At 45.4% G+C, this 22,740-nt stretch overlaps 1 protein-coding gene across 1 annotated transcript in view; it reads left to right on the forward strand.

Annotated features, from left to right (window-relative positions):
• Positions 1-22,740, forward strand: part of LOC144103872 (protein CIP2A homolog) — a 54,564-nt gene that overhangs the window by 17,858 nt on the left and 13,966 nt on the right. The window contains exons 9-15 of the mRNA XM_077636581.1: positions 1,322-1,478; positions 4,231-4,354; positions 8,258-8,357; positions 11,306-11,424; positions 16,047-16,248; positions 17,439-17,501; positions 20,004-20,114. Of these exons, the coding sequence (XP_077492707.1) occupies positions 1,322-1,478; positions 4,231-4,354; positions 8,258-8,357; positions 11,306-11,424; positions 16,047-16,248; positions 17,439-17,501; positions 20,004-20,114 (876 nt within the window). The remainder of the gene's footprint in view (positions 1-1,321; positions 1,479-4,230; positions 4,355-8,257; positions 8,358-11,305; positions 11,425-16,046; positions 16,249-17,438; positions 17,502-20,003; positions 20,115-22,740) is intronic.

The raw sequence follows: 22,740 nt of genomic DNA on the forward strand, positions 1-22,740 counted from the left end.
GTTTGTGTGTGTTACTTACACTCTGCCCGATGTCTTTTTGTGTGATTGTGGTGCCTCGAGATCTGTCCTCAACCTCTTCACTTCGTTCTCCAAAAAATAAAGTTGGCACTGTCTAGTCAAACGGGAAAAAACTAGATTCAGAGTATTTGCTAACGCCTCCTGGGAGAACGGTCAAGGACTTTTACATGCCGAGTTCACAGCATACATGACGACCATTACAGTTGTCAGGAATACAGTCAAGCCCTCTTAAAACAAACCTGAGAGTTGCGGGGTGGAGCTAGTTGTGTCTAAAGTGTGTTGTTAGTAGATTACCCCTATTACTGCTAAAGATACGAAGTCAGTCAAGAGCGGCATTTATTTCTCAAAAAAGTCTATCTTGTGTGTCTGCAGACCCTCTCCCGTTCACTAACAACTAACCCTGCCCTGTGCCAGCTGTGCCCACCCACCTGACCCTGCCACCCCCTGCTGTGCTTGCTATCTGTTGCCACTTTACAAGTGGCATCACTTGCCCCATTGCTTCCCCCTTTCCCTCTTCAAGTAATAGTCGCTTCTTGCTGATTCATCTTTCTAAATCCTCTTTCCACCGTAAGCTATGCATTCACCTGTGGCACCAGCATAAGCAACATTCTGGCACCACAGCAGTGTCTGCGTCTACACGGATTACAATCTGTGGTACATTCTCTTGGAATCTGCTCTGTTGCCCTCAGTGACCATAGTTTTCTTGCCTTCGCACCACTTGCCCTGCCCATGCCCATTTGAAAATTGAAAGTTGGTTTTTCAGGAAAGGAAATCACGCAGTAACTGTCTCACATATCTCTGTGGACACTTGAACCATGCTGTAAGGGAATGGATAAAGGAAGGAGGGAGGGAAAGAAGGGAAGAAAGTTTTTAAGTTGCCACTCCAGAAACGGGTACAAACTTTTCTTCCCATTTCTGAAGTGGCGACTTCAATACCCCATAACTTAACTTCTCTCATAGCCAGGATGATGGTTTTATAAATTTGCCCTTATTGCATTACCATGATATGAAGACAAACCAATTGCATGCATTTCGGCAAGTAGCCTGCAGCAAAATTTCTTGAAATGCCCTCTCCAAAAGCCTTGCATAACATACTGCATAAGTGAATAAGGGCACCTTTTGCATGAAATTAAATGAGATATTTAGAACCTGCGTGTAAATATACATGTTCCTTGAGGATTGCCTAATTGCGACTTCATTAATAAAATATTTTTTTTTTCAAAGACCAGGGTATTTAATCCAGTTGTGACAGAATGCACCAGTTGTCAAGTATGCATGTTGGCGTCATTGTTGTGCCACCCAGGAGATGTGCAGCCAGAACCTGCTTGTGGCCCACAATGCGGCCGTAGCGGGATTCCTCAAGGCTGTGACCGGCTTGCTGCTGGCACTGCAGGACAGGGAGCTGGACAGTCTGTACTATGGGCCGGAAACGTGCTTGGCTTGCCTGCGCCTGTTTCGTGGTGAGCGCTCTTGGCTCAGATTGTGTAAACTCTAGGCCTAGTGTAGAGAAACACGGCAAGCCAAAGAAAAACTGGTCTGGCCCTGAACGTCCGAGTAACTTTTACTTTGTGTGCCATCTGGTCTTCATGCGCGTTGGTAAGGTGTTATCAGGGAGATGTGACCTTTTAAAGGAGCATAAACATCATACTTTGGTTGCATGATTTCTTCATATAGATGCATAAGACATTACTCAACATGGGTGACCACGTGGTATTCGCCTATGACCGCAGAATAATTTGCAATTTAATCTTCTCTCACCTTTTTCAGTTGCACTTCCAACATTGCTGTGGGGTAAAAGCTCAGTATAGATCTAGCGAGGCAAGAAAAAAACTGCGGCATCAACAACCGATGACCACCTAGCTGCAATAGCGAACCCGCTGGTCTCGGAAATTGTTTCTGGTGTGCTGACGTCTGGCACCCCTTCTCAGGAGCAGTTTCCAGGCCACACCAAAAGATGATCGCCCTCGCCCGACGCTTCGTGATGCATTTTATGCGACTGTTGTGTCGCGACAATATTGCTCTGGAGTACAGGGAAGCGGACAGGAGTTCATTGAAATAATGTTGCGTGTCGAAAATGCGATTCTTATCGATGGAGCTAAATGCCGTGTTCAGGAAAAAAAATCACTGCCTATTGCAAATAGGTGTACATTTCACGCCAATTGAATACTTTCGAAGTAGAATTCGTGGTGAATGGCATGGGTTTTCTTCCGTCAGCTCGTTTTCACTCCACTGTTCGCAACCTTATATGTAATGAATTCAGTACTAAAGTTCGTTATAAGCTAGTTCGGGCGATTGTTCTCGATTAAGCATGTGCAAACTCTAGGTTTAATATGAACAAATGTGGCAAGCCGGACAAAGAAAAACTGGTGTGGTCGTGAACGTCCGAGTAAGTTTCGTTTCGCGTGCCATCTGGTCTTCATATTCGTTGACAAGGTGTTATCAGGGAGATATGGCAATCTTAAAGGAGAATAGACGCATATTTTGGTTGCATGTTTTCTTCATAGAGATGAGTAAGACGTTACTCTACATGGATGACCACATGGTATTGTACAAATTGCGTTTAATTGCATTGTTCATTATAACTTGGTTTAACTCTAACACAGCAGTGTTAAAATATCCGATTTTTCTCATTATGATTCCATTTATGCAGTGAGAAAAAAATGTGCCAGGCACAAGATTTCAGAATTTTTAAGAATTAATGGTACTGTTTAGAATCCATCTTTTTAATGCGACTACAGTGGTTGTAACAAACTTGAATCCCATTCGCAACTGTAGAGTGCAATAAAAATACCATAGCTGCATTCTGCATATAGTAAAGCATATTCACACCAAGCTTCATTGTAATATGACAAGCTTAAGTGCAAGAATGTCATGCACAAACACTGAGGTTATTTTGAAATGACAAACTAGGAAAAGTGCATTCCAAGGTATTGAAAGAGACAGCGGTGATACAGTTTTTTGGGGCACAAAAACTGGAGTAATGATTTTTATCAGGCTACGAAACAGCTGGAGTAAGGGTCTGAAAGAAGGCTTTCTCTACCTACCTGCCACGTCGCATTGGTGGGAAGCGTCCCTTTTTTAATTTGTTACCATCGTAGTTTGATTCCACTCATTTTTTTGCTCATTTCGCAGGTTTACATTAGTTTTTGCTTATTTTGCATCTTTATTTCATGGTGGTATTGCTGGGCATAGAATAGGAAGGCTTACACATAACAAAAAAAGCAAAAATGCGATTTTTAGACAAGTATCACCGATTTTTCATCGGTGTGTGTCTTTGATGATCACATTACATTCCTTAGAGTTCCTTCATTCCAGTACAAAACCCCATTTTTCAAAATATCAAGTAGCCGCCGCCGTGGCTGAGTGGTTATGGTGCTTGGTTGCTCGCCCGAAAGACGCGGGTTCGATCCCGGCAGCGGCGGTTGAATTTCGATGGAGGCGAAATTCTAGAGGCCCATATGCTGTGCGATGTCAGTGCACGTGAAAGAACCCCAGGTGGCCGAAATTTCCGGAACCCTTCACTACGGCGTCCCTCGTAGCCAAAGTCGCTTTGGGACGTTAAACCCCCATAAACATAAACATAAAATATCAAGTAGAAGTATTTAAAAAGATAAAAGAAAACTGGGGAACCAAAACTGAAGCTGGGTTTCGACCAAAAGATGACGTCACTGGTACCGTCACAAAACCTATTGTCTGCACATTGAATGGATGAACTGATGAATGTAAGTGAGAGCTTGGATCATTATTTGTCTGAAGTTATCGGAAGCTAGCTTGAAATTTTGTCCTTCAGCAAACATAGATCAAATATCAACAGTTGTGTGCCTGGTGATGTCACACACTCAAGGTTGCCTGTAGAAGCCTTCCCCGATTGCGGCCATGAAATGAAATGAAACATTTTAAAATTCATTTTTACTGCAACAAAACACTGCACCAGTGCAGAACTGGGCACAAAGGACCACAAAACTGCAGATAAGACAGGATGAAAAAATGCTTTAGTTGCCCTTTAGCAACGGGGCATTTTCAGTCACTGCAACCTGCCTGTCTAAATCTTGCATTGATATTCTAGTAGCATACTCACCTAATGGTATAACAGGCTGTCGTGTAGTGAGGGCTTGGGTGGAGATAAAGCAGAAGTGCTCTTATAGATATGCATCTGCCACTGTTGCCAGATCTTTGTGCTTACAGTCCCCATAATTTCTGTTTTCCTTGTAGCTCTCATAGACTCTGGCATCTGTGGGGAGACCATCATTAAGCAGTGCCTCGCAGCTGAGCACATCAGGGCTCTGCTGAAGCCTTACCTCGCAAAGGATCCCCATTGTCTTCAGGACACCGGCCTGTGAGTCCCCATTTCTGTTTTCCTAAACCCGTTCTCATCTCATTTTCGTTCATGAAGTAAAGGGGACAACGAAGGCGCAAATGGGAAATTTGAAAGTACAGTAGCCGACAGGTAATTCGGATTCCAATAATTCGTACTTGTAGGATATTTTGGACCTCGATGAGGAGCCGTCAGTCACCCCATAGAAGCACATACATATTCGCGACGAATATTTCGGACATCAAAAGTCCGAAAGTTCGATATTTCGGACTAATCAGTCGCCTGCATGCCAAAATCGGCCATCTTATCGACTTTTCGCTGGCGCAAAAGGTGCCATCTTGGATTGAGGTGGATTTATGCTGCAGTTGGATTGGCTAGACATACTTTCAGTACCTCATTGTTGCCAATAGAGGTCCCTGCGATCTCTGACACTTCGAGGTGACAGCCGGATTGTCATCGCCGTCAACTTGTTTTTGTCGCAGACGTTGTCGCGTGCAGTAATTGCTTGACCCATACGTTGAAAATTGGTTGTTGGGGGAAGGAATGTGCAGGAGCTATCTCGCATCTCGGCCGGAAGGAATAAAGGAGGGACTGAGAGAAGCAAGGAAGAAAGAGGTGCCATAATGGCCTCCGGAATAATTTCGACCACCTGGGGATCTTTAACATCGCACAGCACACGGGGGCCTTAGCGTTTCGCCTCCATCGAAACGCGGCCACCGCGGTCAGGATCCAACCCGGGAACTCCGGATCAGTAGCCGAGCGCCCTAACCACTGAGCCACCGCGGCGGGTCTCATACGTTTGCCATTCGTTGTTTCGTCACTTGGGCTCCTCTGATCGCGTCGACCGAGTGGTGCTCAGTCTTCACAAAGTTACATCCGTTCGCCGTTTTGTGATTGCGTCCGGCAGTTCCGCCGCTTTTAATGAAAAGTGCCTTATCTTTGCGTGCGTTTGACGAGCTGTGTGGTGCACACTCGGGTTGTGGACAACATGGCCCTGCCGGGTCCATCAAAGAAGCGTGGGAAGTATTCCAAATAAATGCGGTGACCTTGCTGTCTAGTGTGTACAGTGAAAGCACAAATTTGGCGCAAATACAGGTGCAAATCGTCGCCAGCAAGAGAAATTTGTCACGAGGTAAAATCAGTGACATTTTTACGCCAATTTCATCTCAATAAAGTGTTCTTTTTTTTTTGTACTTCACGGATTTTTCAGAAAGTTCGATTATTCGGACCATTTTCCAGGTCCCTTCGAGCCCGAAAAACCAATCGGTGACTGTAGTCATTAAAACACAAGGGTAGTACTACTGAGTAGTAAGGTCGAACCCGCATATATAGAGCTCACAAAAAAATGACTACGAGTTCGATATAATGTGCAATACGACATAAAAGTAGCAGTTAATTTAACTACATACAAACACATTGAGATGGGAAAAAATGTATTTCTGAGATAGACTTAATGTGCATAGATTAAGCCGCGAAATGGTCGTGAATTTATTGTTTCTTTGTCTTCATTGCTATGGAGAGACTTTTCTCAGTGTTATAGATGAGCTACGAACAGTTGAGATCGCAGTCTTCTATAAATGTACAGTAGTGACTAACCATGCTGAGCATATGGAACACGTCGAAGCACGTCAGCGCACCTTCTCCCAAGCGCTTATCACAATTCGCATCGGTGATGTCCTGGTTAACCACGACGTTGGCAGTGATGTCTTTGTCCGCAAGCTCTCCCGTGGTCTCAACGTCGTCGTCTGCAGAGACAGTAGTCTATGGCTGTCCCATCACAAATAGCACCCGGAAATTCAGACAGCTGGTTCCAGAAATTATCGGGACCCACAACAGCTTCGTTGAGCTCACTGGACAAAGAATGTGCTCCGTTTCCGGCAAAGCAGGAACCAGAATGTCGGAAGCAGTTCTGTATATTTCCGTTTTTAACGTAATTCCACAAACTACTCGGCATTGACAGGGCACCTAAGAGGTCGATTATTAGGTCTCTTCCATTCCTCAGGTTCTGCAGGAGCTGTTCAGTCTGATGTTTCCTGCAACTAACATTCACCTTGCGGATTATCCCCTGGTTCTGTGGTTGAAGCACCAGCATAGCGTTCCATGGCAGGAAGCAAAGCGCAGTGCTGCTGGAAGTAGCACTTCAGCGGTAGGTGCAGCTGTGTCTCACGATCAGGCACATGTTAAGGAACCATTTGTATGCAGCTGTGCATATCACGTCTGGCACCGTGAGCACTGGTCTCTTCTCAGCTTTAGCCCGAACATCAGCCCTGTTCTTTAAAAAGGTGCTCAGTGTGCTTCTCAAAATCTTGTGCACTGTGGCGACTTCGAATTTTTTCTCACCTCGTTCCGCTCGCTTGGTAACTTCCAGTTTTTTTGGAAAAGAGGAAGTTCTGTCTTTTCGCGGCTGCCAGAGACAATGCAAACCATGTGAAATTGCTGATGGCAGCACGACGCGCTATACATGTGAACTGCTTGACAATGCGAGCACGACTGGTGCAACGCGCTAAAAATGCTTGTTCTGGTTGACTGCCGCCTACGTTGTGGGAAATCAGCGTCATCGTTGGTCTGAGCGCACTTTTTAGCACCATAGCACCAATAAAACCCGCAGGTATGTGCGAGAAAGCTAACCTCCGGAGAAGTGCTGAGGGTAAACCAGCTTCTTGAGTCGCCTGGCGTTGCCCGAAGATCGTGGCTGCTGCACAGTGTAGCTCCAGGAAAGCTACAGGAGCACCACTACACATCTTAGAAGCAAACCCTCCCCCTGGGCTCTAATCTTCTGACAAAGGCTGTACATTCTGAATGTTGGAGAAGGGCTTAGTATCTTGTGTTTCTGGTGCAGTTGGTACAATTCAATCTTAGGGCATCGTACGCATTAGTGACAGTAAGTGAAAGTCAGTTTGTTCAACCTCTTGTACAAAACGGGTGGGGTGTTAGCAGTAAAGGCAAAAAGCCTTAAAGAGGCCTGATAGAGCCTGGGCTCCGGTTGCACGGCACCAAAAATTTTACTGACTTAAAAGGTAGCATTACAAAGGCAAGAAGGCAGCCTGTGCTCAACTATGTTCACATAAGACATGCACATTGCATTTAAAATGGGAGAAAAAGAATGGGGTGAACATGCCATATTTACACTAAGGCAACCACGAATATAACACTATGAGGAAGTGTGAGGCCTCAGGAAAATGAAGGAATAAAATATTGAGATTATAATGCAGTGTCAGCCTGTTTCGAGCAAACTACAACCGCGGTTTTGTAAAAAACGGAGGTGGTACACTGAAATACTGAAGCAGCGGATACGTCAGTATTATTTGAGAGGTAACGTTTCAGAAATGCGTGCAACATCGACTGCAATAAAGCCTCCATAGCACTGATGCATGCAGTCTCTCATGTAGCAGTAGTGGCAATAGTCAGCATTATACATAATTGTATGATGCTTCTTTGGGCTACGATTGTAATTGAAGTTATAACACTTTGTGAGAACATTGTTCACACATTTATGGCCTCATTTTGATTTCGTTTTTTTCACTGCAATATTAAATTTTTTTTTTATTTTTGCCCACACTAGTTTATGTACTGCTGCTTGTTGGAGTGATACATCTTTGAATTGAGTGGCTTAGCCTTTGTCGTATTTGTTTGTTTACTTATTTTTGCTCTGCTTGTGAGGAGTGGGTTTGCTTGTTTCTTGTCGATAGTGGTGCTTAAAAATTCGGAGATAGCAGGGCTGTTGTCTACTGTGTTTGGCGCCACTAGAGGGGCTGAAAGTCTTGTTGTGCACTACCAGGGCAGCATGTTTTTTGCTTCAGCTATCCAGGCAGGATGTTTGAATTTTGTATGTGTATGTGTGTTTCATTTGATTGGATTGAAACATTAAAATGAACGGGTGAGTGAATGAATTCATTTCTTTCTTCACAATGGCCCCCCCTTCAGACTCAAGCAGGTGGAAGTTGTGACCACGTGTTTGGATTTTCTTCGCCTGGTCTCCGTGAAGCTCGAGGGAGCCGAGGATTGTCTTCACCAGCTGCTTCAGGTAGGGGCACTGCGTGGACATCTGCAGACGTGGGCACTGTTAGTGAGACCCCTCCTGAAGTTTGGAACCCCTCTTCCCGCCTTCCTTTCCTTATTCCTTTCAGGCCTAAGAGCCATCCCTGCAAATGAGTCTACTTGTACTCATCCATTTCTATGAGTAAGAGATCCGAAGCCTTACCAATGCACGCAAAAGACGGGGTTAGACACTGCAAAACTGTGGCAGACATTGTGTTATTCAGCTGTTTGTAAGCTTTGCTGGCTTTTATATATGTAGGGGTGGAGCTATCCTGTTCAGGGGTTTCTTTGCATAGTGAAGGAGGCACAAGGCTACAGTGCGCTCATATTTGAAGTATTTCTTGTACTGGATAAAAGAAAAGATGAAATAGCATTGATGGAAGTGATTATGAACTGATGCCGAGTGAAAGCTGAAGATAACAGTGGCAATAATGTTACAGTATTTGTGGTCTCGTGAGATTAGCCATTAAGACATGTGGTACCGTATATTTCCCCCAACTCGTGAAACCTTCTTAGCAAAAAAAAAGTTTGACCCCGAATATAGGCCGGCACTAAATCGCGATGCGGCCATAGCTCACCAGTAAGTTCTTTAGAGCACCAAGTCATTCAAAATATGTTTATTTATACGTGAAACCCCTCTTATGATTCGTCGTCACTCGCGAGAAGTACGCAGTCGCGGTCACCTGAGCCACTGCTGCTGCTGGCCATCAGAACCTGTGATGAGATGCCGCATGTGGAAAACGCCCCTGAGATCATGTTGGTTGGCAGTCCATACCAAGCGTTGTTTACCCACTGTGCCACTTGGCTCAGAGAAGCGCGCTTCAGCCGCCCAGTTGGACACTTTGAGGTCGGTGCGTGTGATGCACATCACCTCCACGACAACACGTGCCTTCGCTTCAGCGTCACTGTAGCAAACACTCAGAGCTCTTGCTTCTTTGGTCGTAAACCCAGTCTCGAGCCACACCTTCAACGGCAGGGTATCGTCCGGACTTTGGTCCACGAAAGGAACGGCGTGTAGCAGCGCATGCAAATATCTTGCGTCTTTGCTTCCTGCAATCCCTCGCGCACTTCTCAGACGTGTCAAACTTTCGCCCTGCTGCGACATTTTTTTCAAATTCTGCGTAGAGGATCGCTTGCCGCTTGAAAGCCGCGCTGTATTGTTGCAGAGCTTGCGGTGGCATGTTGGAGTCTGTCGGGCACACAAATCACGCTCGCCACTGATGGTCGACAGTACGGCATAAGGTGTCCGGTGCCAACAAGGGATGAAAAAAAGCGCGAAGACGATTCCGAGAGCATGTGACAGGTCACGTGGTTTGTGATTGGATTGGATTGGATCTGAGACACAGCATTGCCAATTTTTACATGGAATGCCCGCAGTTCATCTACAAAGAGTTTCTGTGTTTCTGTAGTATGAAAACAAAAGTTTGGGGCATATCTTGAGATAAATTCCTGTTTTTAAGCAGCTGGCTTTCATATCATGTCCGACAACTTTTATGGAATTATACTTGAATGCACATATTACCTGCTACTTGAAAAAAAAAACTGAAAATTGATTTTGAGGAAAGGAAATGACAGGGTAAGCGACTTGCATATCTTGGTGCACACCAGAACTGTGATATGTCTGTGATGTTAAAAGACGACGGTTGATAATTGTCCCCCAGCAAGAATTATTTTAATGCATTTTGTGGAAGCTGAGTTATATGCAGACAAAATTTGAACTTCTGCGTCTTCGCGCCTTTCCCTCTCCTCTCACACGCCAAAGCGGCGAGCGCCTCCGCTGGCCCCACTCACTCGGCGCGCACGGAGTGGCCGCAGCTGCGGTAGCGCGTGACGTCTGAAAGAATTTGGCACTGTGAACCAATAATAACCCCCGGCTGCTGACGTCATATGCAAGACGTGATGTCGTCTGCCAGGTTTTCGTTCGAAAGTCTGGCACCGCGCGTCGCCGCGAGGTGCGAAAGCAGGAATTTTTAAAAATGTATTGTAAATTTCCCGCTCGCTTTTGAGGTCTTGTATGCGGCATGGACGCTCGGTGGCCTGTACTCTACATAGTGCAAGCATTTTAAAGCCAAGCTCAAACACCCCTTTCTGTGGCCCTTTAAGGGAAGGGATGAACGAGGGAGTGAGAGAAGAAAGGAAGGAAGAAAGAGATGTCATAGTGGAGGGCTGGGGAATAATTTCGACCAGACGGGGATCTTTAACCAGCACTGATATCGCACTGCACAGGTGGCCTTTTGCATTTCTCCTCCATCAAAATGCGGCCACCGCAGTCGGGCTTCGAACCCGAGTACTCGGGCTTCGTAGTAGAGCACCCAAAACTCTTCTTTTCGCCCCACTTATAGGTCGAATTTACGGCTGCGTATAGGTTGACTCAGATTATAAGTCGACCCTCAAACTTCGGAAGGTCATTTTTCGGAAAAAAAAGGTGAACTTATAATCGGCAACATGCAATATTATATTACTAGAGCTGAGTTTTGATGTGGTAATGTAATGATTTTATGTATACCTTATTTTTGATCATGTTGTTCAATTGAGGCACTAAGAAAGGCGGTAGTTTTCTTGTAGTCATGGTGGGGCTTAAGCTGCTTGAACTTTTTTCTGGTTTGCTGCAACTGGCTTTTTTTTTTTTTAGGTCGCTCATAGCTCTCTTTACATTAGAGTTGTCAAGAACCAGCATACGTTTATTGTTTATAAAGTTTTGTTTTAGCTTAGGCAACATTGAAATGGCGTTGAATTTAAAATGGAAGCTTATTTCAGCGGTGTGAGAAAAGCAGCATGGTTTCCCTGGAAGATGTTTATTGTAATAAAGCTGGTTTTTGTTATTGCAAAATTTTAACCTGAACAGCGACGTGTGCTTAAATACTTATCAGTTCATTTTTAGTGTGCTCAGTGTTATTCAATGAATATTTTTTTTCTTCGGTATGCACATTTCAGGAGCCATCAACTGCGAACTACTTGTCGGTAGCTTTGTGCTTAACGAAGCAGAACGTCGTCATGCCGGCCTTCAACCTGACCATCATGGCCAACTTCCAGCAAGACTTTAGTCGGGAAAAGTGAGTCCTCATGCAGTAGAGCTCGCTGCCACTGCCAGATTATTTTCAGATTCTTTCAAGTGCCAAAGGAAATCAGTGTGGGAATGATTTGCTTACCTGCTTAAGGTGCTGGCTCAGCTTTCCACGTTAAGAGAGTTTACCAGTGACAGTGTCCTTAGGAAATACATGGGAACATTCAGAAGCAGTAGCGTGTCTAAAAATGGCTCGATTTTTATGAGGCCTGTGGCAGTGTTTTCTTCTTTAGTGAATAGAGGAAATGCTGTGAGCATATTATTTTGAGGTAAATATCCAGAAAAATTGCGCATTTAGATATGTTGGTCTTTCATGTCATCTCGTGAAAAAACTAAGCCAAATATCAGAGTTTCGTCCACAACATTTCCTCTCTTTTTCTTTCTTGATTGTTAAGCCGCAATTTTCATCCATATCGGCCTTAGTGTTTGCGTTTTACAGGCTCTGAAAGTTGTGTATGTATTTTCTGGGGGGATTTGAAGTTTGCGCCAAATTTAACTAGTGCGACGTGGCTCCCTCTGGCGTCACAATATTTTGTCGCTACTATACTCTACCACCAACCTCTTGGTTGTCTGTGTTCGTGCCTGCAGGTTTTTACTCAGAACTTGGAAGGACTTGAGCTCTTTCCTTTTTTTCTTGCTTGGGCTGTATTCCCAAAGGATTTCTGCTTTTCTTTTTTGCTGGAGCTTGTGCTGGGGAAAGGATGTGGGGTGCAAGGCCACACCCAAAAACACCTCCCCCTCCCCTTTCCCCTTCTGGTAGCGCATTGTTAGTGACAAAACACAGGAAGGGGGGCGCTCCCTACTCAGGACAGTGGGGGAGAACAGCATTGTTCCTTCCCCAGGGCAGGGGCGCAGTGACCCAGGTGGGGACACAAGTCAAGAATGCAGCTGAAAATATTCCTCATAGGAGGCCCTCGAGCGGCGCTTACATGAACCTAACATGGCCTGGTTGTTGAGTTATCATGCCGAAAACCGGTACTGGGTCCATGTAAACGCGTGCCGAGCCGAGTCGACGGGTCGGGTCCAGTCAACTCCGCCGCAAGGGGTAGGTTGACTGAACTTGACCCTGGCCGCCCTGACCCGATGTGCTTGTAAACGCTGTCGAGTTGAAAAGTAGGGTTAGTGGGAGTGGGGAGGATAAATGCGAACTTGCTTTTCACGTGCGCCGTCGCTCCTCCGATACAGCGATGGCGTGCCTCAATCTTGGAGGCTGCTACTGCTTGCTCGAAGCTTGGTGTCACTGCAGTTGAATCGGTCTCGAATCGCTAAAATCGAGTTCATGTAAACACGCCCTGGTCGAGTTGGATTGACCATGCTCTACCCGACCCCAAAATCGACCCGACACTATCGTGTTCATGGAAACAGGGCTAATGGCATAGACTGATTGTCATGACGTAGCTATTAACCTCCTTTCACTGAGGCACTTGCCAATCACCTGCGATTTCACGCTATACTCGCGGACAACTATCTATGGCAATGCAACAGCCCACATGAAGGGGAGAAAGGACCGTCTCCTTCCTTTTCCTGCTCGGCCTCTGCTGCACTGCAACTGCGACGTCATGAGAACGGGCCGAAGCCAACATTCGCCTCTGGCTCCAAGCTAGTGAAACCAGAATGTGTCTAATCGTCATCGAAACATCGGTTCTCTAATGAATCTTTGGTCGAGTGTCGCGCTTTTCTTTCTAACTCTCCTCACAAGCAGGCATACCTCTGCCAAATTGTTCACGTGTTCAGTGCAGGTGCTGTCCACTGTACGCGGAAGTATGGGTACATCCTGTCTGCAGAAACGAGCTCGCGGGTTTCCGAGCCCCCTACTCCAGAATAGACATCTCCACCATGTAAACAACGTGATGTCAAAGGTTCATGGCCTGGCTGGCCAAATCATCCAGTTTTGCTTCTGAACCGGTTTCGCACGTGTCAAGCGTTCCCCAACCATCTTTCTTCTCCCAATTAGAGCTGCCTCAGTATGTGCCACACCTAGTCGCACCTCCTGCACTACGCTGCCAGAAGCCTCATATTTCAATCAGAAAAACACTCGGAAGGGGCGCTAGTAAATACATATATAAAATATATAATATATGAAATACATAAAAACATAGAAAAGCAGGGCGCATAATGACATAAAAACGTAGAAAAGCAGGGCGCATAATGAGACTGTCCCGGAAACCATAGTAGGTATGGAATTTTCGCTTTCAAACCCGTGACATCATGGCGATTCAGGTGTGCTGCCGTTTTTACGTACAGAAAGAGCACACGCAGTTGGTGTGGCCAGCGCCCATCTTTTCTTCTATTAAATTAACAGTTGGAAGTCGTTTGTGCAATGACGAAATTTGCATTCAAAGTCACCACGAATAGCAACAGGACGATCTCAGTGCTTTTTCAAAACACACAAGTGATATACCCGCGTGCCAACGGTTTCGAACTCGAACAAACAAGCTGTACAACAGTTTCACGGCATTACTTCTCTCTCAAAGAAGCATCGACCAGATGCTTAAATGAAAAGTAAGGTCAACGACACCAAAGACAATGCAAAATAAACACTGGCAGCACAAACAATGAGAGCACAAAAAGCTTTTCATTGAGGCCGCGTTGTCGAATCAGCGTCCACACCATACAAGGTCACCAGGTTTCTGTTGCATGTGGTGACAGAGGAATACGCGGAATACGGAATAGCCGGCCGAAGTGCCGAAGGGGATGTGTGCCTAAGGTGTGTCAAAAGATGGTTCACACTTATCTGTTGTGGCTAGGCGAAACCAACACTACTTCTAACTACAGGCTGTATACCCCACCCTACCGTTGTAAATGAATTTTCGCAGAAAAGATGCGACGGAGCTTAGGGGACCCAAACTGAAAAACATACTTTTCCTTGTGGCAGCTGAGTGGTGGGTTACTGGAAAAAGGTCCATTCACTGACCACCACCCTTGAGAGGGGTTAATTCTTTTGTGCTTCTGTCTCCCAGCTTTGGCAGCATATACACAGAAAGTTCTCGGCCCTACTTTTTGTTCGCGGAAGAACTAATACTTTCGTGTCGCGGTAGAATTTACACACCTAGAGGGAAAATAGAAGTTGCCTCCTTTTTGTTGTAATACTTAAGTGCTCCCATCTATCGACAGAAAAAGTTCAAATCTGAGTTGTCTCGTAGCTGATGAGCCCTCTTAAGAATTTGCAGAAATCTGTAGCTCGGCTAGTTTGTCATGCAGGGACATGGTACTAATACCAGAACATGATGAAAGCAGGCGTATTTTTGATGCATTGTTTTTCGTCATGTTCGGTTTGCATGCTAAGTTTTTATGTTTGGTTCTCATGCTCAATATTGTTGGAGTTGGGCGGCAGGTGCTGTTTTGGTGTATTCCTCCTGTGGTTGTAGTGCTGGCCTGCTTCACCTGCAGTAAAGACCTGTTTTCAGAGGTGCTATGGGACTTAGAAGTGTAGAATATCGAATTTGTATTCAAATTTTCAATTATTTGCACACCCCTAATTAAAACTATCTGCAAAGTGATGTAGTGGAAACTGATTGCTGAAAATAAGTAGCTTGCAATAGTAATAGGAAACAAACTCGAGTGTCCCTTCAGGGACTCTATCCTTTGCTAAGATGACCAAGCACCCCTCACTGAAGACAGAACGGTCAGGGAGACAGGTAATGGTTTTGCAGCAACCAGTGTTGCGGCTTAGTGTGAAAAAATTCGGCTCTTTGAGAAGTTGCAGGTTCACTGTTGCAGGTTGTCGCTCCAGTTTTTAAGCGACAGCATTAGACTTCACATCATGCGACTTCCATCCTGCATCTATCAGAAGAGCCACTGATTGATCAAGAGAGGTCACATGACGTTGTGAAGGCATCACCTGTTCACCGCGGCAGGCAGCAACCTGCCCCATTAAGGCAGGTGGCATTTAAATTCAAAGAAATTAAAATGCAAATGCCGCCTGCCATTGTAGCAATGCACCTAATGCGATTGCATGTCCTGCGTTAGTCACAAAAGTCTGTGAGTGGTCGAGAGGGTGATGACGTTACAAGGTCACGTGACCTAATAGACAAGGGTGGAGTGTACGACCAGGAAAGAGTGAGCCAAGCAGGCTTAAAGAGGTTTTGGGTGGGCTCTCTCAGCAAATGCAAATAACGATACAATGACAGTGACATTGTGCATGGGGTGAAAAACCTAACACAAGCACATAAATATGCAGCAGCTACGTTGCTTCTAATGCTGTTGTATACCACTCTTAGGCTGACATAAGCACCCCCATAACTTTTTGTCTGCTGTTTAAAGGGGAGTCTGCGTGCGCCTTTTTGTTTTTCATGTTTCGTCCAGTTCGAGCTGTTTTCTACCAGTATTAGGAATCTGCACCAGGTCCGAACTAGCCCAAACTTCAGCTTTGCTGAAGTAGTGTAGGGCAGAGTCGATGCGCTAAATCGGACCATCAAGTGCGTAGTAAACTGCAAACATGTGATGAACTGTGGTAGTCATGTTTGATTCATGCTTGTCTCAGTTTTTGAAGTAAGATGGAGTAGGGCAAAGACAAAACATAGTGTAAGGACAGGATTGGTGTGAAGCTCGGGCACTCCAAAGGCTGCATTTGGAGTTGTTGATGAGTGTAGACACGCATCACGTCTGCAGATTTGTTGATTCCCTGGTCTCCGTGAACCGCAAGCGGAAGGCCCTGGAGTCTCCACGGAAGCTGGAGGACCCTTCGACGCCTGTGCGTCTTGGCGGGCATGTGTCACGTTCAAGCATTACACTGCTCAACGGGCACAACCGGCGCCTGTCCGTCGAAAACAGCATCGAACGGATTTCACGCAAGCTGGAGCAGAGCTTTGAGGTGCTTCTGCTTGCGTCTTTTTATTACACTTCTAGTATTCAAGGGTATGTTTTGGGAGCCGAGAACTATTTGTACCCGGGTTTAGCCAGCTTTGTTGTGCTGATATGGTTTGTCTTATTGATATCACTGTCACCAGGTTGAATAACATAAGTGTGCACTCTAGAGTTGTTCCTGAGGAAGTCAATTAAGCAAGACTTGCAAGAAGTCCTCATGCCATTCTGTATGCACACACAATGCCAGCAACAATGCTTGTGAGGCTTGGATTGGTGGTGAGACTAGCAAAGTCGAACCCCGCTACAACGAACGTCGCTTTAACGAAATTGTCGCTTCAATGAAATATTTCCAATTCTCCATCAGCTCGCCATAGAAAGTAATGGAACAAATTTCTCATCACAACGAACCATTTTTGGGGTGCATTTCCGCTTCAACGAAATTTTTGCTATGCGAAGCTGGGTTTAGAAATCCATCTTACATTAAAGCAAGCATATCGCCGCCCATCTGTGTACCTCCGTAGGTCCATGCTGCTTTGTTTCACTAAACTTTCGCTGGAACCAATTGATCCACTCATTCAAACGCACATGAAGACCGCCATAGCTTGGTGGTGATGAGAGTCGGGCTGGCTGCCTTGCGACAAGGCACGGGTGCAAGCTCCCGTTTTCTTCCAAGCCAGAGCTGTAACCACTCCGTCGCCGAAGGACGCAGAAGCCTGGTAGCAGCAGCAGCGCGTTAGCCCTAGTTTTTTTCACTTGTGCTTGTGCGCTGCAATCGACACAAGCATGGAGACTTTGTCTAGGAAGCGGAAGTTCCTTTCTCTTGAAGAGAAGGCACGAATTATAAGCGCGGCATCCAGCGGCAGGAAAAAAGGACTTTGCGGACTTCGGCATCTCACAGAGCACACTGTCAATGATCCTGATGATGTTTTGGGACAATGTTGTCCTACCTGACAGTGTTTTTGGGCTGTTTTCGCTTCAGCGAAATTTTTCGTGTGCCCCATCAGTTTCGTTGTAGCGGGGCTCAACTGTAATTGCCAACTGCTAGCTGTAGGGCTCTTATGTTTGACTAATTAAAATTGCATATTGTGGTTCTTGTATAACACACTGTTTTGGTAATTCACTGGTCACTGTCATGTGATAAAATCAGTGAACCACAGGAGTGACTGAATATTTGCATCCTCCTCTCCATTTTTACAGATTGGTGATCTGAAGCAGTCGGAGATCTTGGCCGTTTACGAGAACAAGATCTCCAAGCTTAAGGTGAGCTCCTCATGTTTACCTCAGGTGGTGTGCGTTTAACAACAACCCTCGTCAATGTTTGCGTAGAAATCAGGGCATGGTCTTCCTAACCACCTGATAACTTCTCGCATTTTTCATCCTTTTGCATTCCCTTTATACCGTTTCATTATTTTACAGTTCACATGTCTGGTTACACTGGGTGTCCACCAGCTCTTCCATGGGTACAAAATCCAACGCCCCACCCCTCGACTTCGTGCATATTTCTTTCATTGGGATGAAATGCTATGAGAAATGGGTCTCTCACCCCACCACATGTAGCCCAAGCACAATTTAACCATGGGGCTTGCAAGGTACTCTTGTACCGTTACAATTGGAGCACCATCATCACCGAAAGCTAATGTGTCGACTCAAATTGACACAGTTATTGTGCATTTCCCACTAACTTTTTCTTTTGAACCAAGCTGTTTCTCCTGTTTATTTCTTCTCTCTCGCTTGATGGCATAGTTTTTCAAGTGAATGGCAACACCTTTTTTTCAGCACCGGCTGTTATAGTCAAACGCCCCTCCCTCGAGATAGTGTCATCGTCGTCCGCATGAAATGTCATCACATAGCAAGGTTACATGACTCACTGTATTCGGTTATGTGACCAATGACACCCCTTAAAGCCCTTGCACATAAATCTCCTCCTTTAATGCTGACATGAAAACTAGTGTCACATTGTGTGAATGCCCGTCATCATCATTTTTTTTTTTTTCGTTTCTGAGCTCTCAGCTTGTTACAGGCCAAGTTTCACCATCCAACAAAGGCCACAAAATGGTGCCGGCACTCTTGGCAAAGGAACATTCATAACAGCTATGACTCTGTTAAGGCGCGTTCACGCTTTCACATTCGGCGGCGAGAGCAAGCGAAATCCGTGGCCGCCGAAAAGCTGCCTCGTTCACACTTCCCGGCCACCGCGTCTCCGCTCATCGTCTGTGTGTCGTCTGCTCACGGCGTACAGAGATATGGCAAGACGTTAATCGATGCTGTCTATGTACCATAACCGTATGCACACTTACGTACACTAAATGCACCTATTTTGCCGGACATTACGCCATTTCTAACATTCTCGCTTTTAAAACGGTAAGATTAGCCAAGTGGCGCCATCTGGTGGTTAGGAGGGGAACCATTGTTGTCAACAAACCGACGCCTCTCTTAAGCCTAAAAGGGGAAGAATCGCCACACAAAATAAAAAATAAAGCAAATTTATCACTCACACGTTTTCTTATGGGTGAGATGAGACGAAGCGAAAGACCGCTGGTTCTTTTATGGCCATTGAACGCACTGTAAAAGGCAGTAACTGCAACGAATTCAGTCTGAAGCGAGGCGTCCTGCATCGAAGGGCACCGCCATGTTTGTCGCCGTGGGAATCCAACTTCGTACTCGCCTTCCTATTGGCTGATGAGATTCGGCAGATTTTTTTCCGGCGGCAGAATTTGGTCCTGGACCGATCGGGCTTCCGCTGGGCATTTCGGCAGAATCTCTGCCGCGGCAGCACATTCGGCTCGTTCTCGCTGCCGAATGTCCAAGTGTGAACGCGCCTTTAACCCTTTCCGGTCATCTGTCGGCCATCGCCCTACAGTGTAAAAGTGCACTTCCAGTCAGTTTTCGGGCATGGCCTGACGTAGTATTTTGCCTGCTATTTCGGTAGGAAAAATTGCATGCCTTCTGGTTGGAACTGTTGTAGCCTGCAAATTGGCTCTTTGGCTTTCCTCCTGAGGATGCCAGCACCATAGTAATGCAAAAAACATTTTTTAATTGCGTGGTTTTGAGGGTCTGAATTGGAGTTAATAAATTGTAGCTTGACGCCCATTCCAACGGGTGTGTTGTATGGAAAGTTCTGTAATGGCTTTGTAGAAATCGAAGGTGACTTTAGTGATGGGCACAACTATGTGCCTCCTCCGGCACATATTGTGCTCTGTCTGCAGGGACAGATCGATAAAAGGCAGCAGAAGGGAGATAGTATTTTTTGCACGACAAACGAGAGAAAGGTTGACCTCTACCTAGGAGAGTGCTTCAAGAGGTACCGTACTCCAATGGAATTCTGCTGAAGCCCTAGCAAAGCTGAAAAAATACTTTAAGTGGGTGTTTTTAACCAAATCATGACGCTGCACACTTCCTCCATTTGCGAGGGCTAAAAGGCCTAAAACAGTGCTAACCGGTGCAGTAGTCATTGGGAAAAGTGACCAGAAAGGGTTATGAATGACTAGCGACTCAGCAGGGAGCCATGGGGGCTTTGACACCAAGCATCCTGCTCTTTGAGGTGGCGGCCACCTTGTAACGATAATTGGGAACCCCCTGTTCACTGTGCTGCACCATTGGCAAGTGTAACTGTACACGCAGCCAGGCACCCGTACTTAGAAAGTCCAAAGCAGCCTGCATGAGTTGTATTGATGGTGAATAAAAGGGGTTGAAATGTTACTGCCTCCATAGCTAGCGCTCATCATCCACATGTGTGATCACCTTTTTTTTATTTTTTACAAGGCACGAGAAGAAGAACTCCTGCAACTCCTCGAGGCTAAGACAGCAGCCCTGCAGCAGTCTGACCGCCTGGTCACAAAGTACCGATGCATCGAGGCCAAAAACGAAACAGAGGTTGGTCCACGCTCTAGTGTCGGTTGTTAGCTACAGGTCCTGATTGAAGTGAGCTGCACATGCTGTCAGTGTGCACTTGATTTTCTTGAATGACACGATCGCATCATTGCCCCTGATAAGCGCATGTTTCCAGTGTTTGTTCTTGGCTTTGTTTTGTCCTTTTGTGAGCATTTAACTTGTAAAAACTGATGCCAGTCACTTGTTAGCTTGGTGCAATCATGTGTAAAACTGTGGATGGATAAATTTGAATTGCATTATAAATACTATAAAAAGTTCCACTCAGGGTAGCTAACCAGCTTTACTGGTATCACCAGGGTGTGGCAAATTTTTTTCATTCTTATTATTGGACTCTCTTGATTCTGTGCACTCCTTTTTTCTAAATGGTCATTGAGGAAGCAACATGCTTTTAAAGTGACCATGAAATGATACTTACTCTGGTTAGGAAACGCACCCGAGTGGTTGATATTCAATCACTCGTCATCATGCCGCAAAAATTTTAAAGCTAGTTTCATTAACGCCCAAGATATTGGCGATTAAATGCACCTCCTCTCTCTATTCAGTTCATACACGCGCACGCCCGGAAATAAAAATTCAGAAGGCACTTAGGGCTGCTTAAATGCTGTGAAGGCGAACATCATGATGAGCGTTCGACCTCAACGCAGATTGTGCACTGAGAAATTAAACGAAGACGCGCCTCCGAACGCTGGTTCCACAAGCACAGAATCCACTAAGGTCCGAGTGGAAAACTTCGACAGTGTTCAAATAACTGCCGTGAGCTAGCCTCCAGCTTAATACCCCTGTCACACGGCCAGTTTCAATGGCCGTCGAGTCAAGAGCCTTCGGATTGTCAATCGCTATCGAACTTGAAGAAGTTGTGTCGATGCTACACGGCAAATCTCAATGGCCATTGGAATGGTCCTCGTGTTTTACCCAAAGTAGTTCACTATACCCAGAGCTTGTGTGGCACCACAATCGCTACTTTCAATTTTGTGTAAATAACAGAAATGTTTTTGGTAATCTAAATTAAATACTTAGAACGACTTTTTTATACTTATAGGAGGTTTATAGTTATCTTTAAAAGCCAATTGTGTTGTCTTGAAAGACGTTACCTTTTGTTCAGTTTGTTGCCGCTGTTCTGTAATGCTCTGGCGGCACTGATACCGCTAGCAATTCTGTGTCCTGCCATGGAGAGTTTACCAAACCAGTACAATTGCTAAATTATTGTACGAACTAATATTTCACTCCTTGCATTAAAGTTTAGGAGAATAATGATCAACCTTTTGTGCCATGAACATATCATGCACGAAAGCGTATGTTGGCGGCACTCGAAGCAACGCTAGCAACCTTGGGCACAGCTCGAAGGCCCTCGAAATCTCGATGAAAGTTCTGCGCTGCTCCGTTGACTCGATGACTATTGAAACTGCCTGTGTAGCAGCGGTCAATCACCTTTGAGTCAATAGACGGTCGGTTCGAGAGCCTTCAAAATGCTCGTGTGACAGGCGTATAAGAACATGTTAAATGAAACGAGAAACCAAATGACACCACCTACAGTTGCATCACAATTTTAATAAGAAAATTGGTTTTTGAGAAAAGTAAAAGGTGCAGTAACTTTCTCATTTCTCGGTGGACACCTCAATAGCCCTCAAGGGAAGAGGTAAAGTCTGGGAAGGCATACAATTGAATGTGCATATGTCCTTGGTTTGAGTTTCTGTTGCATGCTAGCCTCCAGGTTAACTAGAACATGTAAGCTATATGCAAAACGAAATCATACCACGCCACCCGAAAGGCTGTACGACGAACAGTTCCTGACATGCTGACATTTTTGGTACGAATGTAGTGGAATCTCTGTGATACAATTCTCACGGGCACCGAAAATGAAAACGTATTATCCGAAAATCTTATCCAAAACGGGCTCCAAAATATCGCGAATAATACATACTTGGCACAGAACTTGCTTTTATTGAAGCACTTTAAAATAATCCATCACTTTGCACTGCATTTTTTGTTTTTCGATGTCCTGCAGCAAGCTTTTTTGGAACTCATAGAAATGAGTAGCAGTTTCATCACTGAGCTCTGCAGATGCGACAAAGCCATGATGTGCGTCGAAAGCTTCGAGCGCACCGTCAGTATTTTATGGCCGACGATCGCCGCTGCAATTTCCGGCGTCTTGGTTGTCATCGTCATCGCTCTCCTCTTCAACGGTAACATCTACTATGATATCTTGGACAGTGCGTAATTCGCATGTTTCCAGTTGGTCATCCGCCGATACAAACTCTTCTGGAGACACGTCGACATTGAGGTCACCCCAGTCGGGGATGTTAATCTCTGCGCCGTCATCTTCATTTTCCACTGTATCGCCAGATGCACAAAAAAGCCACACTTCTTGAAGCAGTTGGCAATGGTTTCAGATTTGACGCGATCCCATGACATCGCCAGAAAATGGATGGCATCAAGAAAATCCACTTTCAAGCTGGCATCTTTCCAGTCAATCTTGGCCAAAAAGCGTCTGACCAACAAGCTGCTGAAGTGAAATTTGATGTTTCTTATGATCCCTGCATCTAGGGGCTGCAAGTGACTGGTGCAGTTGGGTGACAGGAAGATTACTTTCACATTTTGCAGCCACGAA

Source organism: Amblyomma americanum, chromosome 9 (genome assembly GCF_052857255.1).
Source record: "Amblyomma americanum isolate KBUSLIRL-KWMA chromosome 9, ASM5285725v1, whole genome shotgun sequence".
Classification (NCBI taxonomy): Eukaryota; Metazoa; Arthropoda; class Arachnida; order Ixodida; family Ixodidae; genus Amblyomma; species Amblyomma americanum.